The 10,277-nt window shown below is 30.7% G+C and overlaps 1 protein-coding gene across 3 annotated transcripts; it reads right to left on the bottom strand.

Annotated features, from left to right (window-relative positions):
• Positions 1 to 3,568: 3,568 nt before the first annotated feature.
• Positions 3,569 to 10,277, bottom strand: LOC116845682 (DNA-directed RNA polymerase III subunit RPC3). Of its 3 annotated transcripts, XM_032818679.1 has the most exons (9): positions 10,117 to 10,267; positions 9,492 to 9,506; positions 9,291 to 9,397; positions 8,799 to 8,917; positions 8,239 to 8,369; positions 7,801 to 8,041; positions 6,095 to 6,460; positions 5,638 to 5,998; positions 3,569 to 3,726 (listed from the first exon to the last, which is right to left on the bottom strand). In XM_032818679.1, the coding sequence occupies exons 4-9, from the start codon at positions 8,891 to 8,893 to the stop codon at positions 3,589 to 3,591; spliced, it is 1,332 nt and encodes a 443-aa protein (XP_032674570.1). In that variant the 5' UTR covers positions 8,894 to 8,917; positions 9,291 to 9,397; positions 9,492 to 9,506; positions 10,117 to 10,267; the 3' UTR covers positions 3,569 to 3,588. The 3 variants fall into 3 exon arrangements, with proteins under 3 accessions (XP_032674570.1, XP_032674568.1, XP_032674569.1); XM_032818677.1 differs by having other exon boundaries at positions 9,291 to 9,506; positions 10,117 to 10,277; XM_032818678.1 differs by having other exon boundaries at positions 9,291 to 9,506; positions 9,984 to 10,257.

Below are 10,277 nucleotides of genomic sequence, written 5' to 3'. Positions count from 1 at the left end.
GGGGGGGGGGGGAGGAAAGGGGGAGAAGGAGAGGAAGGGCGAGTATAAGGAGAATAGTGAAACAGAACTGACACAAAAATTAGCCGATCTATATTAGTACAATGTTGCGGTAAAAATTGCGGAAAGGATCAGCGTTGTGACTTGTCGAAAGAGAGAGAGAGAGATTAACACGTGCGCGTGCACACACACACACACACACTCACACAGATACACATACGACACTTTCCGCGTTTGTTTCCAAGTATGATGCGACGATAGGCGCATTGCGTTATCGCTTGTATCAGACTACGGATTGGAAACTAAAGGTTGTGGATTGAACTTGACCAATTAAAACAAAGTAAGCCAAGACCGAGGTTTGTTCATCCGTCAAAATCTAATCTTCAATCTACAATCCTTAACTTTCAATCCTTAGTCTGATACGGTCTTTACGTATCTTCATTGTCGAATTACGTTCGCGAACGAGGAGGTTTGTTAGAGGCGCGGGGCCGATGGAGGAGATGTTCATGGCCACGTATGTAAACCGGTGCGACAGAAGGGGAGAATTACGGTTGTAACACGTAGTTAAGCAGCATAGTCTGAGAAACGATCGAACAGCGGTGTAATGATAATGATTTGGAGCTCGATGTGATAATACTTATGTGCCAAATAGCGTTTTCGCGGGCGGGGGCTTCAAAGCCCCTAGTTCCGAGTCGCCTCGTTGGCTCGACGTGAAACGAATTTTTGCGTCTCCTCTTTTTTCACTTCCTCTATTTTTTTCTTTTTGTTATTTATAATCAGTGCAATTATATACACGGTACCTAATATAATTTTATAAAGAGAGCCAGTATCCTCAATATATATCTGCACCTGTTTCGTTGGGGCTCGATAGGTGTCAGATTAGGATAGCTTAATGTTGATAATAATTTATTTTATGTATATAATGGATTTGTACAATGTATGTCGGGGATAATTATCGATTACGCGCGGTCTGACGCGAGCGTCAATATTATTAATGTACAGTGTAACTATAATGTGATGTATCTACACACACACACACACACACACACACACACACACACACACACACACACACACACACACACACACACACACACACACACACACACACAAACAAACAAACAAACAAACACACACACACACACACACAAACAAACAAACAAACACACACACACGTATGCGTGCGTGCGTGTGTGTGTGTATATATATATATAGCTACGTTATTGTATGTAATTACTCGAAGTACATAGGTTAACAATGTTAAACGCGATATTCTTATTTTTATTGTCATTATTATCTTTATTATGATGACGATAATTATTATTACTATTAATGGCGTTGTCATTATTATAATTATAATTATAATAATAATTATTACTATTATTATTATTTTATTATTATAAATATTATTATTATTATTATTATTATTATTGTCATCATCATTATAAATATTACAGTTATTACTATCATCGTTATTACTTAGTACTATTATTTAAGTAATTCGCCTTATTATTTTTAGTAGCAAAAAAAGGTTGTACGTGCCAGTTGAGACAAGAACGGCAAGTAGAAGTTTGTTGATCGTTTATACTCGAATACTCAACTAAATTTTCATGTCGTATCGCGTCTATGTAACGCGTCTTTCCTTTGCCCGAAACAGTTTATCGTTATCACATTTGTCACTATGGTTATTTCAGAATACCTTATGCGTTAATTTCAGAGAGTTATACATCCTTCAGAGATAAAGCTTTCTAAAGCCTTTATTTTCATTTTTTTATATATTACATGTGTGAAAACTTGTCTTTAGATTAATCTTTTACCACCAGTTAGATCTTCGAAAATAAGTTACAAAAAAATTGAATTTTCTTTCCTTAACTTCGCCGTTAGACGATAGCAATTAACAGAAACGTTAAATATTTCGAGTAAAAGATCTGCCTGTCTTGCATTTTTTTTATTGTGCCATACTCGCAACTACCGGAAAATTTAATCATTTATGTTTACAAAATTACACCGAATTAAACTATCTAACCTAATCTAATAATATAAATCGCGCATGTAATAAAGTCCGGCCCGCGTTTCTCATTTCAAAAACCCATCGGCCTTAACTTATTTGTAATACTTATTCGTCTGTTCTAACGAAAATCGGTTCTGCATTCCATCGATTGCGACTTTTATCTATCTAATCACTGAAATTAGCAACAATATTTAGTCCGTGGCGATCTCCTTACTTTCGGATATCACAAACGTTACGCGATATAATCTCAGCACACAGTTATTATATTTACTGGCCTTTACATGCAACCAATGCGAATGCAAACTGTAAGAATAGTAAATTGTAAATCGAATTACGCTACTAATATTATAGTATATTTAACATAAGAAAATGAACACACTAACATCCACTCTCAATATTCCAAGCATTCACTTCATTTACATGTACGTTGTTGTTAATGGTATAAAAAAATATATAATAAAATAACGCTTTACCGAAATTCAATCTTAGTTTTAGGTATACGACACTATTTCTAGCTGAAACTTGTACGTACAAGGAATGTGTACATAGTTGCGCAATATCGTTGCAAATAAAATAGAGAGAGAGAGAGAGAGAGAGAGAAAGCGCGAGCGAGAAAGAGAGAGAGAGTATAAAAAACAGTCAGACGCAAGTGTGAGTAAAATAAAATTCTCGCAATCATCTTAACACTACTCGTATCGTGATCGTATTACACACTATTGGTATCAATAGCATAAAATCAAAAAAATATATATGTATATTTAGGATGATGGATAAACTACTTATATAATGCTACTCTGAAGTTTATTTATTGATATGCATCCTCATAACGGGATAATGTCCGTTTTCATCGCGGCAGTGTTAAGATGAGCGTATAAAAGCATACAGTAGAACAAAGGAAAAGTCATACTTCGGAACATGAATTGTGCAGTATAATTACCTAAAAATGTAGCACTTGCACTTACCGCTAATAAAATGTTATATCGAAGAATATACAATGACATTTTTATTGAGTATATAATTCAAAAAAACTTTAAATAGAAATATTAAGAACACATTATCAGCTGGCTGTGAACCATGTGACTAACTCTCTTAGCTCATGTTTTATTTTATGACAGAAAGCATATATTTGCATAATCAAAATATACGAATAAACATTAATAAATTATAATTTTTTTATTTATTTACGTTTATATGATCCAAGATGACTTTTCCTCATAGATAGAGACATCAAATGCACTGTATTACAATAGAAAACAGCACTATTATATAAACACATTCACTCATCCATCCACCCACACACACACACACACACGCGCGCAAACATACATATATATACATATATTTATATATGTATATATTTGTGTGTGTATATATATATATGATTATATTTATTACAATAATTTGAAACATAGGTAACTCTTTGTTGTTTGTATTTTACAAGCATAATCATTATTACACATAAATAAATATCTATATAAATAAAGAAATGCAAGAGTGTCAGTCTTGCATCCACCTACCTTATGAAGAGGAAAGAACGTTTAATAGAGAAAAATTAAAACATTATTGTATCAATTATTTATTCAATGATGATAAAGTTGATACATATGTAGCAAAAACAAGGTTTCATCTACCAGCAATTCTGCCGCGCTCAATTTCTTTATTGACTTTTCTATTTTTTTCAGTTGTTGTTTCTCAGATGGTGTCATCATCTCTTCAATCTATAAAAAAGTATTTTTTATATATTTAATCATTATTTAGTTTGTTGTTGTTTATGTATGATATATATAGGATGTTGAGAAATAACATGACACAAATTTATCTACGTGTTCCTCAGACAATTCTAAGAACAAAAGTTCATATAAACATGTGTCCGAAACGACTTAGTTTTTGAGATAGAGGGCTTTGACAATTGCAATTTTTTTTTAACAATATAATAATAATAAATAATAATAATGAATTGTCTTAAAAACATTGAATTTTTAAAATCTGGTATTCAAACAGAATTTTTTTTCTTTTTACAAAGATAGGGTTAAAACTACTCCACGCTTTTTTTATTATCCTTATTTCTAGTTTTCATTCAAAAACTTTTTTGGCATTTTCAGAAAGGGTTTACTTAAGCACAGACATGTGTCAAATTTCATTTAATTATTGTCATTAGTTTCCAAGTTATTATCGTTAAAAAAATATATATATATATGTGTGTATGTGTGTGTGTATATATATATATACAGGATGTCCCGCCACTATCACATTATCTCTTAAGGACGGATTCTTGAGGTAATTTAAAGAAAAAATCCTAATGCAAAATTGTCGAGACTATAATACTTTTCAAATTATAAACGATTAAAGTTGACCAATTATATTGGTTAAAATACGCGCGCTCAGGTATGGTACAACATACAATGATACAGGTGCGTACACATAAGTGAGAATTTGCATAAGATATGAAATTAGTTTAAAATCTCTGAAAGAAACGTCAAATGTGTGACAGCTTATTGATTCTCATAAATATATTGTATGATATTTTATTCATAACATTTTGACGAAATTGTTGTTATTTGCGATATGTTTATTTAAATAATAGAAAAGCCAGATATTTATTACATATGTTGTTGTATGTATGGAACTTTTGTACCAATATTTGGAAAAGGGACATGTGTTTGCACCTGTACCTTTGTGTGTTGTACCGTACCTCAGCGCGCGTACTTTAGCCAGTATAATTGGTCAACTTTAATCGTTTATATTTGAAAAGTATTATAGCCACGCCATTTTTGCATTAGGATTTTTTTAATTCAAATTACCTCAGGAATTCGTCCTTAAAAGATAATGCAATAGTGGCGGGACACTATATATATACAATACACACACATACACACACACATAGAGTATTCCATTTTAAAAGATGCACCTTGATAATTCTTCAGCCAAGCATATTCAGCAAAAATATTTCAGACAAAAGTTGTCGGGTTCAGAGGAGGACATCTGAAGGTGACCTTGAATTCGACCTTGGAGGTCATTTTGAAGGTTATTCGAAGGTCAACTTTGCTTTTTAAATAGAAACATCTATTTCTTATTACGGAATTTTATTCTATGTAAAAAACTAACAACTTCAAAATTTTTTATAAACTTTTTAGTACTTCAAAAAAAATGCAAGAAAATACAGTATTAAGAAGTTAATTAAAAAATTTTGAAAAAATTTTCAGAACTCTATGAGGAGAAAATAAATAATTTTTATCTCTTGTTATTTTCCGGTAAAGTTGATAGAATTCGAGTAAACAATTATTAAAACCAATAATTTTGTAGATATTTTCGTAAATATCTTAGAAAATAGAGGTCGTATAAAAATTGTTTTCAAACAAAAGTTGTTAGTTTCTTTACGTAGAATAAAACTCCATAATAAAAAATAGATGTTTCTACTTAAAAAGCAAAGTTGATCTTCGAATAACTTTCAAAATGATCTCGGAAGTCAAAGTCAAGGTCACCTTCAGATATCCCCCTTTAAACCCGACAACTTTTATTTAAAATATTTTTGCTGAATATGCTTGGCTGAAGAATTATCAGGATTTTTTAAATCTTTTAAAATGGGACACCTTGTAAATGCATGTATGTATGTATATATATATACTTACATCTGCTAATTGTTCTTCTGTAGCACCCTGCTCTTTCATATTACTAGAGACTATCTCTACTCTCAATTGTTTATCTATCATACGTTTATTACTAATTGACTCATGCTCTCGTCTTTGTATCATATTATGCAAGGCATGATAACATTGTTCGATGTGCATTTGAACAACTTGATTCAGATTTATGTAATATAGATAAAATGTTTTTAATGGTCCTGCTGAAACACCGCTTTTCTTCAATTCTTGTATTTGTATATAATTTTCTAGCGCCAAAATATATGTTAATTGTTTAACTTGCTTCACTGGCATCATTGCATACTGCAGGACTTGCTCTAATTCAACAGAAATTTTATGTCGTATTAATCTGAAATCATAGAAAAATCGAAGGTTACAAGCAGAGAATTATATATTTTTTATAATTAAACGCAACTTTTTGAAAATCGAGCATTTGTACCGTTACCTAAAAATTCTGGCAGTTTGACTATTAAATTTCTCTGTTATGATATTTTCCAAAGTTGTCCACGCTAATTGATTGAAAGCATTCTTCATGTTAATCCTATATTGTCCTCCACCAGAATCACCAGTTCGCACAATAAAGTGACTACTATCTTCTTCTATGAGATGCAAGTACTGTTCAAGATATTGCTCAAGCTCTGGATAATTCAATTTCTTCACTGCATCCTTTATCTCAGTGTATGGAATTGGATTTGACGTGTCTTCCCAAGATGCAGTGCGTAAATACATCAGATTAATCAACTGTCTCATTAATTCCCCAGCATTTTTATCTTCAAATCTTCGAGTTACAGCTGATACAAGAATTTGATCCCTATTTATTATATATACATGATTAATAATTCTTAATACATAATTTTAATATCTTTAGAATGAATAAACATAACTCAAATCCATTTTACTTTATTAAACAATTAATAAGGAACATTTGATGTAATCATTTTTTACAAATATCGTCTTTTATTTTTCTTACTAATTGGAAATATAATTCAAAGCACACATGATATGTATCGTATATAATTGAAATATCATTACATTATTATAACAGTTGTCTCTCATTGGTTGACAAATAAAATACTAAAGAAATATACGAGCTATATTTATTTATTCTATAGACGTTTAAGTTTTTTCATGTATCAGAATTGGTCAGAATTCATATGGATATTCTGTACTATGGAATAGTCTTAGGAATAGTCAAAAATTATATACATCATTTACACACACACACACACACACACATATGGGTGTCCCATTTAAAAAAATGCACTCTGATCATTCTTCAGCCACGCATATTCAGCAAAAATGTTTCAGACAAAAGTTGTCGGATTTAGAAGGGAATATTTGAAGATGACCTTGACTTTGATCTTGGAGGTCATTTTGAAGATTATTCGAAAGTGAACTTTGCTTTTTAAGGCTCCTATGCTGGGATTCTGTAACTCGTTATTGGAGTTAACGACAGTTTCGTTATCGTTGCGCAGCTTTTGTATACCGTAGAAAAGCTGCGCAACGATAACGAAACTGTCGTTAACTCCAATAACGAGTTACAGAATCCCAGTACAGGAGCCTTAAATAGAAACATCAATTTTTTTATTACGGAATTTTATTCTACGTAAAGAAACTAACAATCTTTGTTTGGAAAAAATTTTTATACGACTTCTATTTCCGTAAATATCATAGAAAATAGAAGTCATATAAAAATTTTTATTGAATATGCTTGACTGAAGAATTATTAGGATCCATCTTTTAAAATGGGACACTCTATATATATATATATATATATATATATATATGTGTGTGTGTGTGTGTGTGTGTGTGTGTGTGTGTGTGTGTATCAGACAAAATTTACTTGTTTTTGCCATAGAATCCAAATATGTAACATCGTATAGGAGATTCCATTTGAAACTTTGAAGTTACCCCCTTCTTCAAAGGAAGCGGATTTTTGTTTATGTAGTTAGAAAGACCTCTCGAATATATGAAACTTTCTCATGAACAACTTTTTGATAGGACAAATATGTTTAGAGTTATTAGCTTGTAACACTTTACATGGGCCACCCTGTATATGCTAGGAGTATTCAGCTTTGCGAGATGTGCTCTACTTTCACATGTAATATTATGTGTCTTGCATCAGACACCCTATATACTGGGAATTCTTACCTAAGATCTTGAGTAAATCGGTCAATATTGACTTTCCAATATATTTGTCTATCTCCAGGATCACCTTCTTTATCTTGCAGTAAATTAGAGATGGCTTTTAAATTAAGACTCGGTAAATTATAATCAGGTTTTGTCACATCTTCTAGCATTGTGTCAAAAGAAAGACTACGCATTAAAAATTGGTTTTTAACCAATAATTCAAATGTGTCCTTTAAATTTGGAATAGAAGGTTCTTCAGATGCTGAAAGTATATAAATATATATAAAGTATTGTTTAATTTTTTTATTAAAAAATTTTTCGTTTTATATAAACTCTCTAATGTACATGCTCATACACCTTATACAGATATTATTATGTTATACAATACAGCAATAAATTTTTAATGAAAGAGAACAGAAATATATCTGAAAATGATATAATGTAAAATTATATACTTACAAGGAGATTCCTGAATTCTTCTGTATGTTTTTATTATCAAATCAGATGCTTTGATATATCCATGTTTCAAGATTTCTTCCAGCATGATCTGACTTTCATTTCCACAACAAGTTCTCACAAGAAATATATATCTACAATAAATATTGTACAATAGATCGCAAAATGATTAAACACAATGAATTTCAAATCGTAGTTAATGATCCAATAAGAGAAAAAATTATTAAAAAATAAATTCTCTTATGGAACCATTGGTTATGCTCTGAAGTTCATTGTGTCTAAATTTTTCAACCTACTGTGTGTACATATAATATACAAGTATAAATATTGTATATGTAGATTGTACAAATATTATATGACAGATTGTTTCCAAACAATTAATAAGATGTTACATAAGTCTGTAAGATTTTATTAGAAAATCATAGTAACAGAAAAAAAAACAATAATATTAGTACAATTGTTTGATTTAGAATATTTTGTACATGCATTTAATATTTCTAATATCAGATGAATTTTTATCATAGTCAGTATAAAAATTTATTCTAAATAATATACAAAAATACCTTGGATAACGGAGTAATGCAATAATCTTTTTGTAATCTATTGTGTATAGAGTAGTCCTTTGGTGAACATGAAAAGTGACAAAACCATGGACCATAAGGATATGTAGGCCATCTTTTACCTAAAAATGATTCCAAATGTATATGTAAACAAGATTTAAATAAGAGCTTTGGACATATAACATATAACACAAAATTTGTTCTGTTTAATTGAACTAGGTTGCATATTTTACCTTTTATATAAAATAAGCTTATAATATAATGTTGAGAGAAAAAGGAAAAGGTTTCAACTAATTCAATGAAATAAGAAGAATAGGCCTAAAATTCTTATTGTGAATTCTCTTTTATTGATAAAAATGCCTCTAAAAGTAACTCATAAACTTTCTGAATGGCTCTATAAATCAATTTTAGAAACACTTTTATCAATAAAAGAAAGTTGAGGATAAAGGCCTAATAATATCCAGTTTGTTATATAACATTTATTACTTACTATACCTTTGCAAGTGGTAGATTTACTGCAGACAGTATCTGTTGTAATGATCTCCTGCCATTACTGATCAAATGAGTGCCTATACGCTGTACAATGGGTCCAAAATGTTCTTCTAACAACAATGAGCACAATTTATTGTAAATCAGCGACATATTCTCTTACATATATTCTCTTCATAGTATGGTTACCAAACTAGATGGCCAAACCTGCGTAGGTGGATTCTAAACAGAAACATAATTTTTTTTTATTTCAGAAAGGCTACAAAAATCACACAGAATTTATTCTATTTGATGATGCTGCAAATTTTGCTGATATACTATATCAGTAGATTAACAATGAAAACTAAGCAGATCCTGTAGAAGTCTGATGGCAGATTGACAGCAGAAACCAAACAGATCTCTGCTAAATATAATTTAGTAGAATTTGCTCAGTTTCTGCTATTAATTTGTCATCAAATCAACAGGCCCTGTTATCAAAACACAAACTTAATGTGGATATAGATGGCTATTATTTTGTTATAAGATTCTGATGAAATTTACTGTCAATCAACCAGCATATTAACATTTTGCTTATTACGGTAAAATATCTTTTCTGAGGAAATTTTATTTATATATATTTATAATATATGTAAACTTTAGGTATTGAGTAAAATTTTCGTCAAAAAGGATATTTTGGAATGCAACCTAAGCATATTATACTTTATGTTTTTATATGCTCGATGTTTCCTTTCAATTGCTTTTCATTTGTATGTTCCAATTTGCTAAGTTTTGCAATGTATTATTGGATGTACTTCTCATCTTTTCACTTAAACACTTTAAAATACAATTTTACCCTCTGTTGACAACGTTGGGGTTGAATCTGATCCCAAACACACGTTGCTGGACGTGTTCCGCACTTCACGTTGTCAGCAGAAGATTAAGTACAAACATATTTAAAACAACGTATAGGTTATGATCCACACACACATTCTCTCTCTCTCTTCCCCCTCTCTC

Source organism: Odontomachus brunneus, unplaced genomic scaffold (genome assembly GCF_010583005.1).
Source record: "Odontomachus brunneus isolate Ranch 3 - 2012 unplaced genomic scaffold, Obru_v1 Obru_scaffold_056, whole genome shotgun sequence".
NCBI lineage: Eukaryota > Metazoa > Arthropoda > Insecta > Hymenoptera > Formicidae > Odontomachus > Odontomachus brunneus.
This window is presented reverse-complemented; position numbering and strand designations above follow the sequence as displayed.